Source organism: Vicugna pacos, chromosome 19 (assembly GCF_048564905.1).
Source record: "Vicugna pacos chromosome 19, VicPac4, whole genome shotgun sequence".
Taxonomy (NCBI): Eukaryota; Metazoa; Chordata; class Mammalia; order Artiodactyla; family Camelidae; genus Vicugna; species Vicugna pacos.
In genome coordinates this window covers 45,907,731-45,925,832 of record NC_133005.1, presented here as the reverse complement: position 1 = coordinate 45,925,832, position 18,102 = coordinate 45,907,731, and the positions used below count along the sequence as shown (strand labels likewise).

General features: G+C 51.1%; 1 protein-coding gene and 1 long non-coding RNA gene across 3 annotated transcripts in view; one reads left to right on the top strand and one right to left on the bottom strand.

The window, feature by feature from the left end:
* Positions 1-1,770, bottom strand: part of LOC140687496 (uncharacterized) — a 9,776-nt gene extending 8,006 nt beyond the window's left edge. Inside the window, exon 1 of the long non-coding RNA XR_012061894.1 lies at positions 1,606-1,770. This is a non-coding gene — a long non-coding RNA (uncharacterized lncRNA). The remainder of the gene's footprint in view (positions 1-1,605) is intronic.
* TCFL5 (transcription factor like 5) lies at positions 1,433-18,101 on the top strand. 2 transcript variants are annotated; one of them, XM_072944558.1, is made up of 6 exons: positions 1,433-2,156; positions 3,069-3,255; positions 3,543-3,705; positions 5,352-5,595; positions 7,246-7,387; positions 17,330-18,101. In XM_072944558.1, exons 1-6 carry the CDS (start codon positions 1,498-1,500, stop codon positions 17,450-17,452), a joined length of 1,518 nt encoding a protein of 505 aa, XP_072800659.1. In that variant the 5' UTR covers positions 1,433-1,497; the 3' UTR covers positions 17,453-18,101. The 2 variants fall into 2 exon arrangements, with proteins under 2 accessions (XP_072800659.1, XP_072800658.1); XM_072944557.1 differs by having other exon boundaries at positions 5,349-5,595.
* The last annotated feature ends 1 nt before the right edge of the window (position 18,102 follows it).

The following is an 18,102-nucleotide window of genomic DNA, read 5'->3' as shown; positions in this document are numbered from 1 at the left end:
TGTAAATTTCACTCTGATTTTGCTGCCCACAGTGGGGTCCACCAATCAGCACACACATCAGCGGGGGCTCCGTAGAAAGGGGGGAGTCTGGGCCCACCCAGGCGTGCCGACCACCCAGGCGGGCCGAGTTAGAATCTGCTTGTAAACAAGATCCCGGGCGTGAATCTGTGCACTTCACCGCCTGTGTTGGCATCATGCTTAGAATCGTCTCAAAGATTTTATCGCTATCCTATATATTCGGTGGTTGCATAATTTTGCTTTTTAAATTTAGGTATTTCAATGATCTGAAACTAATTTTTACCTCAGGTGTGTGGGGGGAAAATACCCTTATTTTTTTTCTAAAAGATTAATCATTTGTCCGGTTATCTTTTTGTGAGTAGTCCGTCATTTCCCTCCCAGGGACGTATTAAGTGGGAAAAAAAGAAAAGCAAATTATAAAACCATAGTATGATCTTATATTGTTCAAAGAAAAGACACTGCAAAATAAAAAAATAGCACTGCAAAGATAAACGTCTGAGCTGTGACAGAATGAGCAAGAGGTTCAGAGCCTGCTTGTTAGAAAACTGTGCCTAAATCACAAGCCTTTCTTTAAATGACCTGGTTTCTCTACAGAAAACAACCACTGGTTGAGACCGGGGTACTGGTGAGAGGGGTACAGTAAGTATTTTGAGCCTGCGAGAGTAATTCTTTCAAAGACCACGTATTGTATGGTACCATTTCTGCGCAGTGCCGGGGGTTAGCAAACCCACGGGCCCAGAGAGTGGAGTGCTAGTGGTGAGGGATTCTCTTTAGGGTGAAGATGTTCTGAACTGACTGTGGCTTTGGGATGTGAATATGCTACCGCCAAAGGGCACGCTTTAAACGGACGAACCCACGTGACATGTGCGTTATAGTTCAAAAAAGCTTCTAAAAATCTCTCAGGTCGCTGGCCAGTGCTTGTCGGGTGCATCGATCACACCGGCCCTGGCCCGTTCTAGGATGAACTCGTGCACCACGTGTTTACCTGACTGAGCCTCCACCTGCGCACAGACGGCCTGGTCGCACCGGTGCTGGGGGCAGCTGTCTCACCTGTCTACTGTCGGGGCGCACGCAGCCCTCACGGCCCCACGCGCGGAGAAGGCGGACGGCACTGCGCCCCGTGGCTGCGTGAACTCGTGGTGGAGTCACTCCCATGGGGCCTCCTGCCTGCGCCCCGACTCCCAGCCAGGCCCGGGAAGGCCTGGCCCCGCGGACTCCCGCGCCCCCCAGCGCCCCGCGCCCCGACCTGCGCGCGCAGGCTGCGTGCAGGCCGGGGCGGGGCCGGGGGCGGGGCGGGCGGTTGGCGCGGCCGGCCCGCGGGGCGGGGCCGCGGGCCGGGGCGGGGCCGCGCCGGGGTGGGGCTGCCGTTGCGGGCGGGCGGCGCAGGCGCGCTGTGGCCGGCGGTTTCCGCGCCCCCGCCCCGCCCGGCCTGGCCCCGCCGGCCCGCCCGCCCGCGCGCCCCCCGCCGTTGGCGCCGGCATGTCGGGCCCCGGGCCGCGGGAGCCGCCGCAGGCGGGCGGGCCGGCGGGCCCCGAGGGCGCGGACGCGGCGCTGGGCGAGGCGGGGCTGAGCTTCACGACCACCGACCTGAGCCTGGTGGAGATGACGGAGATCGAGTACACGCAGCTGCAGCACATCCTCTACTCGCACATGGAGGCGGCGGCGGCCGACGGGGAGCTCGAGACGCGCCTCAACTCGGCCTTCCTGGCGGCGGCGGCGCCGGGCGCGGCGACGGCGGCGGGGGGCTTCGCGGCGACGGGGGGCGCGGCGGCGGCAGGAGGCGCGGCGCCCGTGTACCCGGTGCTGTGCCCGCCCGCGCTGGCCGACGGCGGCTTCGCGGGCGCCAACCCGTGCCTGGGCCACATCGACTTCCAGGAGCTGCGCATGCTTCTGCTGAGCGAGGCGGGCGCGCCCCCCGCCGCCGAGAAGACGCCGGGCGCCGACGGCCCGGGCCCCGGCGCGCCCCGGCCCAAGGCGCCCGACGGCGCCGGCAAGGAGAGCGCGGAGGGCGCGTCCGAGGCGCGGGCCAAGTCGGCCGTGCGCGTCCGCCTGGAGGACCGCTTCAACAGCATCCCCGCCGAGCCCCCGCCTGCCCCGCGCGGCGCCGAGCCCCCCGAGCCCGGCGTGGCGCTCAACAAGTGGGTGCATCTCCCGGGGAGCAGGCCCCGCGGGGTCTGGGTGTAGGCCTGGGGTCCTACAGAGAAGCGTTAGCCTCCGTCTGAGTGTAGACCAGGATCTTGTGCAGAGAAGCAGCGGCCTCACTGCAGCCTGCATCTTAACAGGGAGTGGGTCCTACTGGGTCTCGGGGCGGCTGACCTGAAAGTTTGTGTGCTCCGTGCAGGCACAGCGAGCAAGCAGGTGTTAAGTGCATAACCCAGAGCATTACCTTTTGTGGTTTGCACTCTGCGTCAGCACCTGCGTGTGGAAGAGATGCGTTAAGATAACTGTACAGGTGCTCCTGAGGACCAGAGGTTTGCCCCAAAGGTCAGGAGAGGGTTCTGCCCCCCACCCCCACATTGACTGGGGTTAGGGCTGACCTCCCTGCGCACGCACAGATGCAGGAGCAAAAGATGCCATATTGTGAGGCTTTGAGTGTGTAACACAGCTTCATTCTGCAGCCAGCCCGCCAGCCCACAAGTGATCTCTCTCCAACAGCTGCTGGGAGGAGAAGCCTGTCCGCTGGGATGCCGCCTCAGTTTTCTGTCTGTCCCCACTCTAGTTTCCCCATTTTGTCCGTAGTCAGCAGATTTTGGAGGCTGGCCAGAAAAAGATTGGTGTCAGAGGTGTGATGGGAAGGGAGCTAACCAAGAGGGGCCACAGCCCCCGCTTCCAGGGTGAGGAAGAAGAAAGTTTGAACTCGTCCCCTGCAACCGTGGTTGAGTTTTGTTTTGCGAGGTTCCCATGATGAGGGTGTGTTCATCGGGCATATTGGAGGTCCTAGCGAGAAAATCGAATGTCAGCGTTAGCGAGTGATAGTGACTGCAGTGTTTCAGGGGAACTTACCTGCCACACACGCATCATGTGTTTCTGGGTCTCTTTTGTCTTGGCAGTTTGGTAACTCTTATTCGACATCCGTCTGAATTAATGAATGTTCCTCTTCATCAGCAACAAAACAAATGTACGACCTTAGTGAAAAATAAAACTGCTGCTGCGACGACTGCTCTGCAGTTTACGTGCCCGCTGTTCACTGCGAACGCGTGCTCTGCTGGTGGGAACTCTAACCTCTCACAAACGCAGGTAGGGAAGACGATCAGCGAAGCTTTGCTCATCTGTATTAAATGGATGAATTTTCTTTTAGGTAGGTCCCTCTCAAGGATTTTTTTTTCCATTCATTGAGCTCAGTAACTTTTTAAAACCGAGAATGTGTGGTTTGGCGATGTTGTAAAATCCTCAGTGCACCCAAAGTTCTGCAGATTCGTATTAATAGCTTTGATGTTACTTCTGTTCACGTGCGTTTTACTTGTGCGATAAAGAGGAGATGAAGTCGAGTGTTGATGAAGTTCCTGTCGCTTCATTTTTTCCAGAGTTCTGGTAACTCCTGTTCTGTACTTGAAGCTGCCAAGCATCAGGATGCTGGATTGCCCCGGGCGTTTTCTTTCTGTTACCAGCAAGAAATTGAATCCACTAAACAGACTTTGGGCGGTAGAAACAAAGCTTTGCCGGAGCAGGTCTGGATTAAAGTAGGAGGTAAGCGGATACAGCGGGAGCCAGCCGGAGCCAGCCGCGCTCCCCCCCCCCCCCCCCGCCTGAGTTCTGCCCTCGGGGTCCTTCTGGCCGCTGGTGGAGAGGGCCAGGAGGTTTGTAAACACATGCGAATGTCTCGGGAGGCCTTTTACATCTTGGGGACCCTTCATCCCACCCGCCGGTCACCTCACTTTGAACACTGTTAGGAATTGGGAACGTCATAGTTATTTATTCATTTTTAGTTGAAGTGCAGTCGTTACAGCGTGCCACTTCCTTGTGCGCAGCACAACGTCCCAGTCATGCAGAGACACACTCGTTTTCATATTCTTTTTCATTAAAGGCTATTACAAGGTACTGAATGTAGTTCTCGAACATCATATTTACACTCGGCATGAAAATGTTGAATTTAGGGGCTGCTTTTTCTTTACAGTCCGCTCCGGAAACAGGAAAATGGTAGATTTCCATACGTTTTCAGTTGCCTTCAAGTTACTGAGAGCACTTACCTTCTTTTTTTTTTAATACGTCGTGAATGGGGCAGGAGTCTGAACTCTGCGAAAAGCTTTAGGGGACAGTCTGCACACAGGCAGAGGACTGAGTTGGTAGCAAGAGGCCATAAGGTGACTCAGAAAGTTTTAGAGGTAAAGAAACTGCTGAAGGCAAAGTTTGCTTACCTCTGAAAGATCAACTCTCAATCCCTTTGTCCCTGAAAACATTCTTTTTCAAGTTATCCAACAAAGTAACACAGCTTACGCTAAGCTTTCGAGAGCTAGTGAAGACAGGATACGGGTGGAGTGCCTCTGCTTTCTCCCACGTCAGAAATTAACTTTTCCTTGTTACACAACAGTGACGTGCGCAGAAGTACACGTAACCGTTTGTAAAAGGTTTGTGAAGGTTGATATTGAAGTAGTCCCCGTACAGACTACTCAGCTTAGGAAATAAAATATTACCAATACTTGTGAATTCCCCTCAGCGTCTCTTGCAAAGTTGTCCCCATTCTGAAATTTGTGTTGAGCAATCTTGCTGTAGAGAATCTGGCTTCGAGTGGCACCTTGGGGCTGCACGTCACCGCACGTGCTAACTAGAGGCCTGCTGTGCTTTGATGGAAATTTGACGTATTTCTGTAGCGTAAGTCAAGCGATGACGTGACTCCTCCTTCTGCGGGGAGAATCTCACTTGTGAGGTGAGGGCAGATTTAATCCTGAGCCACTGAGGTTTTGCCCTCTTCTGGGCGTCATGGTTAGAACAGCAGTTGTGTTAGAATCGCTGTGTGTAAAGAAGATCTTTTGGAGAAGGTGTTTCCAGCTTTCGTTTTCATTCTGTGGACCAGAATAATCAGACCGCTTCTTGGTTCCTCTGTTCACTGACGAGAGTTAAGATGCAGGTTGATTTAAGAGGGGGACTGTCGACAAGACGGGTTGATTTCGTGGTACTTGGGCATTAAAATTTGGTTTCTGTTCAGTTGTGTTGTTTGAGCCTAGAGCTTTGTGCTGACGCCCACATGGAATTGCTGCCTGTTTCCTGCTCTGTTCCGTGTGCTCCTTGCCTCTTAACGTTTGTATCTGAGGTTGTAAATACCAAGAAATATAATGGGGCGAGTTAAGAAAAACAGAAGAACTAAAATACCACTTTTCTCTTCTTTTGCAAAGAAGAAGCGCTATGTAAACAAGCGATAAATAAGAGGAATCGGAGTCGGATGCGTCAGCCGGACACGAGCGTGGAGCGGAGAGCCCTCGGGGAGATCCAGAACGTGGGCGAGGGCCCCACGGTGGCCCCGGGCGCCTGGCAGGCCGCGGAGTCCTCCCAGCCCCACCTCGGCGAGCAGGCCCCGGGCGGGCCCCAGGGCGGGCGGTCGCAGCGGCGGGAGAGGCACAACCGCATGGAGAGAGACAGAAGGTAGGGCGGCCGCGGCCCTGAGCCACCGCGCAGGCCGGCTTCCACGTTCAGAGGGAGGCCAGCTGGCGAGAGCCAACAGTCACTTGGTTTTGCTAAGTGACTGGGGGGCCCAAGGCCTCCCCCAGGTCTGATGACCCGTTAGGAGGACTCATGGCTCTGATCTGTGGCCCAGCAGAGTCAGCAGAGGTGCGTGGGGAGGAGTCCAGGGGACCAGGCCCCTCAGAGACCCGGCTCCCCGGGACCTCACGGGGCTGATGATGTGGTCGTGGTGGTTCCCGCCCTGGCACACAGCCAAATCCAGAGCCCGGGGGGAAGCTGGTGTCTGACAGCGCTCTGTGCACAAAGGGCTGAGGCGCCGGAGCCCCTGACTGCCGGCGAGGGGAACCCTCCCGAAGCCCAGGTTCTCGGGTGCAGGTCAGGGCAGCCTCCCGAGGAGGGGCCCGCCCGCCGGCCGGGGCGCCCAGCTGTGCTGGGTCCTCTTACGGACGCTGGCGAAGGACAAGTTGTTTTATCTGCGCCGTTCTTGCAGAGTCCGAAGGTGGCTGGCCCTCCTAGTGCAGCTGGGTGTCCACACGAGGCTCCCCTGACGTAGAGCTGGCTGACTTAATCATTTATCGAGGACTTTGTGCTGGCTTGTATTTGAGGCTCAGGAAATGTAACGCTGAGCGAGACCGATCTCATCTCTGCAACTGCAGTGTTGAACTAAAGCACTTCTTTCTTCTCTCAGGGAGGGACGGATTTAGGTCTGTCTATTTAGTTGTTTTTAATGGCGGGGCTGGGGATTGAACCCAGGGCCTCGCTCGTGCCTGCTGGGCTGCCCTCTGCCGCTGCGCTGTGCCCTCCCCCAGCGATTTCTTTCTTTTCAAAGGGCTGTATTAGAGCCGGCCGGCCACATACCTTTCCTAGACACGCGTCTGCACACACTCTAACTGAACTCACCGTGAACTAGAACAGCCACTGTTCCTACTCCGCCATTTGTTTAAGAGATGTTTACTGAATACCCACTATCTGGACAAAAGAAGCCTTGTACGCGGTTATGGTGAGAGTGCATATTCTCACTCTGCCGCTTCTTAGTTTGACGCCTTCCACAGATTCTCTGCCTCCTCCTGAGTGTCTCGTCTGTGAAGTAGGGCATCACGTCCTGCACAGGCTGGGGACGAGGACGAACGGGCGGGTGCCCGTGGGGCCCAGGGCCCACGGTTACAGAGGGTCCAGGCGACGCCCATGTCATTGTTACCTTAAAAGTTGCCCTGAAATTCTGGGTGTACAGTCGGGCAGATGAGAAGCAAGGGCCACGTTGTATAAGCTGTTCAGGGTCAGCTCACGTGGGGCTGTGCGTGTCACCGAGTGTCGTATGTAAACGTTAAAAAGGGCCTAATAAAAAGACTCCTGCTGTGATTTAAATCATCTCTAAAAAGACCAGGTTCTGAGATACTGACACACGAGTGGTCTGTGGTCCTTTCTGAACTGGGGCCCCTTGGAGAATCAAAGCTGAGAATCCTCCTTGGTCTGGAGACTTGACCTGGGGGCCGCTGTGTGGCGGGAGGGGGGTCCCAGGGCGGGAGGGCCCCGTCTGAGCTCTCGGCCGCCCGCTGTATTCCTCTGGGCTGCCTCGGCTTCGCCATGTGACACCCTTGGGTTTGACTGTAGGCGCAGAATCCGCATTTGCTGTGACGAGTTGAACCTTTTGGTCCCGTTCTGCAACGCCGAGACGGACAAGGCCACGACTCTGCAGTGGACCACGGCATTCCTGAAGTACATTCAGGAAAGACACGGAGATTCTCTGAAAAAGGTCAGTGTTCGGGCCACGTAGATTTTCAGAGTCTGAAAGCCTATCAGTGTTGCTTTTGTCCTTTCCCCCCTGAGATCCCCCAAACTGCCCTGTGTCCCCTGGAACCTCACGTCAGAGCTGAGTCCGCTGTGAGCCAGGCCTGCTCCTCGTGCTGCGCCTCGGACTCACCGGGGCGCCAGCCGCAGCCTGGCTCTGCTCACTGACCGCCGAGTGTGAAGGCCGAAGCTGTCAGGGGACAGGTGAGGCACCTGCTGTAAGTAGTGGGTTGTCCTGGGGCTTGAAGAGACCTGTAGGGTGTGGGTTTCTTGCCCTCAGAAAATTTTGTGAAAGGGCTAAAGCATGAATAGAAAAAAAAAAGAGGCAGGTGAATGTCAAAGAAATAGTCTGGACTTCACACGTGTTCAGAAGGCAGAGAAGAGCGTGTGCAGACTGGGCGACTGGGGCCGGGCCCGCACTCCTCGGTTCCTTAGCACAGCTGCCTGCTTGACCCCACTGTCTGGTCCGGGGCGTGGTTCCTGGGAGCCAGGCTGGCTCCCGGTGGGACCGGACGCTCGGTGTGAGCGAGAGTCCAGTCGTCCCCTCCCTAGGGCTCAGAGGCGAGAGCAGAGGCCTTCCCAGCACCGGCTCCTGTGCTCGGCCTTGGGGGTCCCTCGGCTCCAGGTCCCGGCCTCCGGGTTCGGGTGGTCAGGATGAGCAGTGGTGAGGCCTTAGTTAAGAGGGTCTGATTTTGTCCCTCGTCCGAGCTGTCGTGCAGTCGCTGCTGTTGGCCGCAGCTCGAGTCTGATCAGAGCCCCGAGCTGGCGTTGGCAGAGTAAGCCTGGAACCGCTTTAGAAAGAGCCTCCTGTGTCTGGAACCTGTGCCCGGCCCTCCCGGGCTGAGGGCTGAGGGTCCGTCTTCTGGTCCCTTTTCTGGGCCCATGTGTGTTTCCATCTTGTGAGTGACACAGTTTCACTGAGTCCCTGGCTTTCATTGTCCATTTTATTGCGTTTTAAAGCAATACCTGTGTCAGACTGGTTCTCATTGGATCATTTACGGTGATGTATAATGTGGTTACTCTTGAACGTTCATTTTTAGCGGTAGACTTGGTTTATTTTAATAAAATAAAGCTTTACTATTCAAAAAATGATATAGTGTTTGGCTTTGTGTATCTAGTAGTGGTAAATTACTATTTATGTAATTCATTCAAATGTGTTGAAGGTGTTTCCAACAACTGAAAAACTTAACTGTCTCCGTATAAACCCAAAGATTAAACAGATTAAAAACTTAGGGATACTAATATTTATGTACTATACTTCCTAGATATTTCTGAATTACATTGAATTTATAGATTGTTTCTGGGTCGGGTTCTAGGACCCCCCCGGCAATGGGCTGAGGTGACGTGAGCAGCGGTCCGCCGGAGTGCTGGGGTGTGCGCGGCCTCAGCCCTGTGTGCTTGCTGCTTCCGGAGCCACGGCCCTCTCTTACCTGCCTAAGCAGTTTGGTTCTTAAAGATACGATACACACAAGTCTTACATGGTTTTCCCAAAATATTTTAGTACACATTTCATCCCGCAGGTCTTTCCGCCTCTGACCAGGCTTCTGTCCCGGACGCTGGGGGCACTTTGGATAAGACAGACCCCGGGGCGGAGGGTGCACAGGCCACCTCCCTCCCGCCATGCGGGTCTGCTTGGCGCTTGCTTGGCGCTTGGCGAGGACCGCTCTCGCTGCTGTGTGGAGACCCGCTCCAGGAGGGAGAGGCTGGGGAGGGGGCAGGAGTGGAGGCGCGGACCCTGGTCAGAGGCTGTGGCCTCTGCTGAGACTGGCCAGGGGCCTACCGGCCAGCGGTACCAGATGTGGAACGTCTGGGAAGAGGAAGTGGGGCCCTGGGGGTTCTGGCTCCGGCATCTGAGTGGATGGTGCTGTTTACAGGGGTGGGGAGGCGTGGGGAGAAACAGGGCGGGCGGAACCCCCCGCCGAGTGACAGGCTAGGTTTTCTTTGGCCTGGAGCCCGGGTGGAGCAGCTCAGGAGGGAGGCCTGCCTGGGCGACTGCGGGCCGTTGTCAGCAAGTGGGTGCTTCCCCCTTCGTGTAATTTTCCTCCTGCACAGAGTCTGTGAGCACCTGTCCAGCCCTCACCTAGTCTCATCCGTTGACAGTGACCGTGTAGAACATGTGCACACACTTCCTGCGCAGTTTCAGAGACGTGACAGACGCCGTGAACCTTCACTCCTGCGTATTCCTGTGTGCACCTCCCACGTAGCCCCGCGGCCCCTTCCGTGCCTCGCAGGGTTGACGGTGGTTCTTGAACTTCATCTAATACCCAGTCCATATTCACGTTCCCCACAAAGTTGACTCTAACGTCTGCTTTTCCGCAAACCAGCACGCAGCCTTGGTCACGCACGGCATTCAGGTATGTTTTTCAGTAACACGCTGTGACAGTCCCACCACCCCGCCCGACAGCTTTTCTTACGGCCGGCCGTGAGACTGAAGGGATCAGGCCAGGTGTCTGTAGAATCTTGGATTTAGATGACTCATCGTATGTAATTATGGTAATTTAAAAATCGTATATAATTTGAACTGGCAGAAAGATTCCAAGGATAGTACCAAGAGCCCCTCGTACCCCCACCCCGCTCTGCGCAAACCTCCAGTTGTGAACGTCTTGCCCCGCTTGCTCCGTCTCAGCAGTCTGAGCCGCTTGCCTGTCACCTGCAGGCACCGTGCCGCTTCGTGCCCGAGCACTTCAGCCTGCGATCGTGAGAGCAGCACGTTACCTTGCAGCGTGCTTACATGGCGGTCAGCATCGGGGCACTTGACGCTGCTGTCATGTTATTACCTCATTCAAGTTTGACATTCAGATTTTGTCTCTTTTCCCAGTAATAGTCTCTGCAGCGTTTTCCCAGTCCAGACCCAACCCAGGATCACTGGTTACATGCAGTTGTTGCCAGGTGACAGTTCAGGGTGGTGACCTTGAGCCCCAGTCCCCCATGCCTCCCCCTCCCTGCCTGTCCCCAGCCCGGCCCCCGGGTGATCAAAGAAGATGGTAGTTTTTAAGAGTTTGTTGAGATGCCTGCTGTGACCTCTGGTGTGGTCAGCGTCTCAAGTTCTGTGTTTATGTGGAAGGAGTGCGCATCCTCTGGCGAATTCTGTTCATTAGGCGGAGATCACGAGTTGTGATTCAGGCCTTTCCTCTCTGTCTCTTGTCTGTCAGACCCGTTGTTCCGAGACCCCACGTGGCGCCTCCCACTGCCGCGGGCCTTGCCGCGGCTGCTCAGGGCTGCCCCAGCGCTGGCTGGGTGTCGGCTGCGCGCGCCTGCGCCTGCACCCGTGCCCGAGGTTTGTGGTCCCTCTCGGTTCCGTTAACCCGCTGCCTGTAATTCTCTCCTCTCTGTCCAGACAACACCAGGCTTCTTCCTCTTCCTAACTTCCTGATTAATTTCTTAACGTGTATTTTTTGACACGTGTAATTTCTTGATAGTCTCTTTCAAAAAAGAACCGTCTTTCTTTTTCCTACTGGAAATGTAATTTTTATTATTGGCATTCTCATATTTACAAATCTAAGGTGAATACCAACTACGGCCAGCCAGCATCTCAAGGTGTTTGATGAGTTGTAAAAATCCCCTAAAAATCGATTATTTTTCTTGGGTCTTATTGAAACAGATGCTGGTTGGGAGAGTAGAGTGACAGAGACCACCTCACCTTGGCACAGCTGAGGGCTGGCGTCCACGTGTCCCCCTCTTCCATGGTCACCCCAAGTCCCTGTGAATTGAGTTCCAGGGACCTCGTGGGAGTCTAGATTGAGCTACAGCTTTTTTGTTGCTGTTCATCGTACTGGGGATTGAACCCAGGACCTTGTGCTTGCTGGGCACGCGCTCCGCCCCTGAGCTCTGCCCCCACCTCCCACGCCACCACTTTGCCCCACCTCTGGCAGAGCCGTTCCAAGTAAAGCCAGGCGTCCAGGGCTGTCCTTCTCATCCGAAGATGGTTTAGAAACTCTCAAAGCACTTTCTTACATCTGAGAAATGAGTTTCTTCTCTCTGGCTTCTACTTAGTTATTCTCAGAGGTAAATTCTGCTTCTCAAATGTAGCCAGATATTTTCTATTTGGGCTTTGGGTGTCAGAATATGGGGAGTGGTCAAACCAGAGTTCATCTTATGTTGCTTGAGACCCACTGAAAACCTTTAATGTTCGGGAGGAAAGTAGTGCATGTTACACGCAGGCCCCGCTTCCGAGCAGAGGGCAGGCGGCCCCGGGCGGACGGCGCCTTGAGTGCAGGCAGGGGGAGCGCCCCAGCCTCCCCAGGAGACTCGGAAGTCAGAGCAGAGACGGCAGGGCGCATTTACTGCCGTTCCTGGACTCGAATTGAATAGAAACCTACTGAAGTCCAGCAACAGAAGGACAGACAACACAATTCAGAAATGAGCAAAGGACCTGAATAGACATTTCTCCAAAGAAGGTAAACAAATGCCCGATAAGCACACGGAAAGATGCTCAGCGTCACTGACGCTCAGACAGCGGACTGTGTTTCGCCATCAAAGGGAGTGAAGTTCCGGCACCTGCTGCACGACGTGGATGCACCTCAAAGCAGGATGCAGGTCGGTCACATCAGCTGCATCATCTGTTGTCTTTCGTTTTGTTGATGGTTCTCCTTTGACTGATGAGGGGTTAATACCTAAAATATATGAACAGCTCATACAACTCAACTTAAAAAAAAAACAACCCAATTAAAAACTGGACAAAAGAACTGAATAGACATATTTCCAGAGAGAGGAAGTGCAGCTGGCCGAGAGGCACGGCCACTAGGCATCAGGGAAGAGCAAATCAGAACCACCATGAGGCAGCACCTCGCACCTGTCAGACTGGCCACCATCAAAAGAGCACAAATAACAAATGTTGGCAAGAATGTGGAGAAAAGGGAACCCTCCCACACTGTTGGTGGGAATATAAATTGGTGCAGCCACTGTGCAAAACAGTATGGAGGTTTTTCGAAAAAAATAAAATTGGAACTACCATATGACCCAGCAGTTCCACTTCTGGGTAAATATCTGAAAAAACAAAAACACTAATCAGAAATATACATGCACCCCAGTGTTCATAGCAACATTATTTACAATGGCCAAGACATGGAAGCAACCTAAGTGACCATCAACCGATGACTGGATAAGGAAAAGGTGGCATATATATATATACCACATACGTAGTGGAATATTACTCAGCCATAAAAAAGAACGAAAGTTTGTAAGTCAGGCTGAGAAAGACAAATGCTGTGTGATATCACTTATATGTGGAATCTAAAAGATACAACAAACTAGCGAACATAGCAGAAGCCGCGGGGCGGGTACAGCTCAGTGTGGAGCATGTGCTTCGCTGCATGAGGACCTGGGTTCGGTCCTCACCACCGCCATTAAATAAATAAACAAATAAACCTAATTCCCTCCCCTCCAAAAAACGTCCAAAATAAGATTTTCAAGTAAGCTAAAACAAAACAAAACAAACCCAAAAAACAGAAACAAAAAGTAGACTCAGATACAGAGAATAAACTAGTGGTTAGCAGTGGCAGAGGGCGCCGTGTTGGGGTGCGCGGGCGAGGACAAACTATTGGCTGTAAGACCGGCTCAAGGATGTACTGCACAGCACAGGGAATTGGCCAATACTTTGTAATAACTGCAAATGGAAAATAACCCTTTAAAATTGTATAAAAATAAAAAAAATTTAACTGGAATAATAACAAAGCCCACTTTGCAATGTTAGTGGATAAATACCGAACAACCAAACAGGCAGGATGCTGAGCGAGAAAGGCAGACACGAGAGGACAAGCACTGTGACTCTGCTTACCTGAAGTCCTCGGAGTCCTGAGACTCCTAGTCAGAAAGGAGCACGGTGGGTCCAGCGGCTGGCACGGCAGATGCAGTTAGTCTTCAACGGGGACGGAGTCTGAGTTTGGGAAGATGAAGATGTCCTGGAGACAGATGGTGGTGGTGATTACACAACATCGTGGATGTACCTAAGCCACTGAATTGCACATTTACAAACGAACGATAAAAGTGGCAAATTTTATGTTGTATGTATTTTATCATAAAAAAACACGTAAACCTAGACTTAATTGTGTGAGGCTGCTGTGCTTATAAAAACAACTTACAGAAACGTATGCGCGCACAAAACCAGAGACTGGAATGATGACCTCCTGGGTCCCGTGTCTCACAGCTTCAGGCGTCTCTCTGTTTCATCTCTACCTCCTCACCCTCCCACCATCGGTGAATTATTTTAAAGCACTTCCAGACATCTCATCATCTCATCGTTTCATTCGCACATGAATCTCTAAAAAGAAAAGGGCCATTTAAAAGCACAGCCGCAGCACTGGCATCCTCCTCCTCCATCTCCACCCCTGCCTGGGTTTCTCTTTTGACAGTTGACTTACGTGAATCAGTATCCAAACAGTGTATTTCATTGATAGCTTTAATTTTTTTATTAAAAAAATTTAGGTAGGGAGGTAATTAGGTTTATTTATTTAATGAAAGTACTAGGGATCGAACCCAGGACCTCATGCGTGCTAAGCACGTGCTCTGCCCCGGAGCTATACCCTTCCCCCGGTTGATGGCTTTTAAATAGTTTTTAATCTGTATTAGCTCCCCTGTCCTATTTTCCTTGCGATGTATCGACAAGGCTGAATGTTACTGAGCCAAATGTGGGTCCACTTGTCTGCATGCAGCAGAGCCATCACTGACACCTGGTTGTGGTGCAGAAGAGCGCAGTGTGTGTTGCAGGCAGCCAACAAGGAGCCTCGAGTGGCTGTTGCTCAGAAGACTCAAACTCCTCACTGGCACCTGTGATAAACACTGCGCTTGCCTTCACCACAACCTGGTGTCAGTAGATTGACTTTACCGCGCAGGGGCAGGCAGACCCAGGTTCCATTTGGTAACAATTTTTGGCAACCCTGGTGGGACTCCCATCCCATCTAGGCTGCCAGAATTGTTACCAAACTGAACTGGGATCCGCTCGCCTGCGCGCTCTGTTACGTGTCGTGAGCAGTTATGCTCTCTAATAACTTTACATGTATGTTTCTCGAGTAAATTAACATGCTAAATAATCTTAATTAGTCTAATATTTCTTTCTGAGATGCCTCAGGAGCCCTCTGGAAAACTCAGAGTTACCTAGAGAAATAAACTTACAATTTGTTACCAAAAGCAGCTCAACATTCCAGGAAAACTTGGTTCTCTTAATAGAGAAAACCAAGCCCTGTCTTACACCTCCTTTTTTTAATAGCAGAATTCATTTACTTAATTAAATTCAATCTAATCTTGGCTGGTCTTAACCACACCCAAGACTCTTTTCTCAAGGTTCCTTTTACACAAACCTTCCAGCACTTTCTGTGTCCATTTTTTTCCCGTCCAGAAACAACCAGCTCTAGGACAAAATCATTCTTTTTTTCCCCTTCACAAAGGTATTTCCATTTTTTATGCCTCCTCTCACAGACAGCATGGGTCCTGCTTGTTTACACTCTGAAATGCTTCCTTTGCTACACTTAGTAGCTTTTTTTTAACTTTTTAAATTGAGTTATAGTCATTTTACAATGTTGTGTCAAATTCCAGTGTAGAGCACAATTTTTCAGTTATACATGAACATATATATATTCATTGTCACATTTTTTTTCTCTGTGAGCTACCACAAGAGCTTGTGTATATTTCCCTGTGCTATACAGTGTAATCTTGCTTATCTATTCTGCATATGCTGGTCAATATCTACAGATTTTGAACTCCCAGTCTGTCCCTTCCCACCCCCCGCCCCCTTGGCAACCACAAGTTTGTATTCTGTGTCTATGAGTCTGTTTCTATTTTGTATTTATGTTCTTTTTTTTTTTTTTAGATTCCACATATGAGCGATCTCATATGGTATTTTTCTTTCTCTTTCTGGCTTACTTCACTTAGAATGACATTCTCCAGGGACACCCATGTTGCTGCAAATGGCATTATGTTGTCGGGTTTTATGGCTGAGTAGTATTCCATTGTATAAATATACCGCATCTTCTTTATCCAGTCACCTGTTGATGGACATTTAGGCTGTTTCCATGTCTTGGCTATTGTAAATAATGCTGCTGTGAACATTGGGGTGCAGATGTCATCCTGAAGTAGGGTTCCTTCTGGATACAAGCCCAAGAGCGGAATTCCTGGGTCATACGGTAAGTCTGTTCCTAGTCTTTTGAGGAATCTCCACACTGTTTTCCACAGTGGCTGCACCAACCTGCATTCCCACCAGCAGTGTGGGAGGGTTCCCTTTTCTCGACAGCCTCTCCAGCATTTGTCATTTTTGGATTTTTGAATGATGGCCATTCTGACTGGTGTGCGGTGATACTTCACTGTAGTTTTGATTTGCATTTCTCTGATAATTAGTGATACTGAGCATTTTTTATGTGCCTATTGATCATTTGTATGTCTTCCTTGGAGAATGGCTTGTTTAGGTCTTCTGCCCATTTTTGGATTGGGTTGTTTGTTTTTTTCTTATTAAGTCGTATGAGCTGCTTGTATATTCTGGAGATCAAGCCTTTGTTGGTTTCGTTTGCAAAATGTTCTCCCATTCTGTAGGTTGTCGTTTTGTTTTACTTACGGTTTCCTTTGCTGTGCAGAAGCTTGTAAGTTTCATTAGGTCCCATTTGTTTGTTCTTGCTTTTATTTCTATTGCTTGGGTAGTAGTTAGTAGCTTAATTACATACGTGTACAGTTTTTACCCTTAAAAACTTTAATCTCTGGCAGAAACCAAGGAACAAGTAATTGAACCATTTTTTATGCCGGCATTTTGATTGGCAAACTTACGAACACATTCTCTAACTCTAAAAACACGTTTTCCTATAGCACGGCTTTTCTCTTTAGTGTGGTACAAGACGTGTGTCTAATAAACCGAGACATCTTTAGCTTTGTCTCTCTCTCAAAACATGCCAACGAGCTCTAGGAGCCTGCCCGCACCTGCACCCGCACCTGCCTTCTCCTTTGTGAGGCTGGGCCTGACCCGCATGCTCAGAGCCTGTCAGTCTGACCCAGCTGGTAGAACAGGGGCCTTTTGAAAAGTCTGTAGAGATGAAGCGGCCTGAGCTGGACCCATGGCCTGCAGGTGCCCGTGGTGGACATGGTGTGTAACTGGTCCAGTGTCTGTGTGGGGTGGTGGAATGTTCTGGAAGTGGATGGTGGTGACGGTTGCACAGCAGCATGAACATACTTAATGCCACTGAACTGCATGCTTGCAAATGGTCAAAATGGTAAAGGTGATGTATGTAAAAGTAAAATACATGGCTGTCTTTCAATACAAGAAGGGTGTACAGGATGGTCGGGCATCTGAGAAGCTGTTGGAAATGAAAATACATGCAGATGTAACTTTCTGAGTGAAATGTCTGAAGCCTCATTTTTATCATCTGTATCCCCTTACCAGATGTGATGTGTGTTTGTGAATGGTGACACCTTAATTTAACTATAGATTTTGAAGTAGTTTAGCTCTTGTTTTATGTTTTTTACTGAAGTGCAGTCAGCCACAATGTGTCCATTCCTGGTGTCCAGCACAGGGTCCCAGTCATGCATACACAGACACGTACTCGTTTTCATGTTCTTTTTCATGAAAGGTAATTACAAGATGTTGAATATAGTTCCCTGTGATGTACAGAAGGTATTTTGTTTTTTATGTTTTTATATACAGTGGTTAATATTTGCAAATCTCGAACTCCCAGTTTATGCCTTCCCCACCCCCTTTTCCCCATCAGATTGTTTACCATGCGAGTCTGTTTCTGTTCTGTAAATGAGTCCATTAGCGCCCTCTTTTTTCCTCTCAAGAGTCCACATCTTAATGAGGGATGTCGTACGGCATCTGTCTTTCTCTTTCTGGCTCATGAAGTGGCTTGGCTCTTAGCTTCAGCCTCTTGTTTCTGACGCCAGCCGTGTCCATGTCTGTGAACATGGTACATTGATGACCATTTCTTGACTTTAGGAATTTGAGACTGTGTTTTGCGGTAAAACTGGTAGAAGGCTAAAGCTGACCAGACCAGACTCCCTGGTGACGTGTCCCGCACAGGAGAGCCTGCAGAGCAGCCCCACTATGGAGACCAAGTGACCAGGCGTGGATGGGACACCTGGGGAAGTACGTGGCCGTCCCTTCGTGACCCGCAGACGCTCTCCTCCAGACCTGGGACTCCGCTCGGCAGTCTAACGCTCCAGGGACACGGCTCAGCTGATGGGACTCCGGTGGGGACTTTGAAAGCACATTTTGTAAAAATATTTAAGACAAAACATCCATTAATGTCCTCTTAGACATTTTGGGGACAAAGACATCTTGACAATTTGTAAGTAATTTTCAATTATCTGTCTGATTCTATCATGTTTTCTTAACATGATAACGTCAAGAAATTAACATCCTTTGTAATTGCTTTGGTCTTAAAGGGTACATAGCTTTTTACTTATTTCATTTACATTTTAAATATGCCCCTTAGCAACTGGAACAAATTAGCTGTTCGTAACTGTAAGTAGTTTGGAATTTGTATTTCACTTGTTTATCGCTTGCCCTTGCAGTGATTTCCAGCCACACGGAGCTGCACTGCAAAACGCAGTCCTGTGTTAAACCGCTCTGCTGGAAGCTTTCCAGAGACCCCCTTTACAGGTGCTTTTGCCCATAAGTGAAACGCTGTCACAGCGGTTGCTTCAGTGCCCTCGCTCCACATTGAGTCATTACTTTCTGTGTAATAAACTGTAGTGTTTGGAACGGAG

Excerpts from the sequence above, each read along its gene's own strand:
- TCFL5 (XM_072944557.1), top strand. The coding sequence starts at position 1,498 with ATGTCGGGCCCCGGGCCGCGGGAGCCGCCGCAGGCGGGCGGGCCGGCG. Across the intron at positions 3,256-3,542 it reads CTAACCTCTCACAAACGCAG|AGTTCTGGTAACTCCTGTTC; the intron begins GTAGGGAAGACG and ends CATTTTTTCCAG. Across the intron at positions 5,596-7,245 it reads CGCATGGAGAGAGACAGAAG|GCGCAGAATCCGCATTTGCT; the intron begins GTAGGGCGGCCG and ends GTTTGACTGTAG.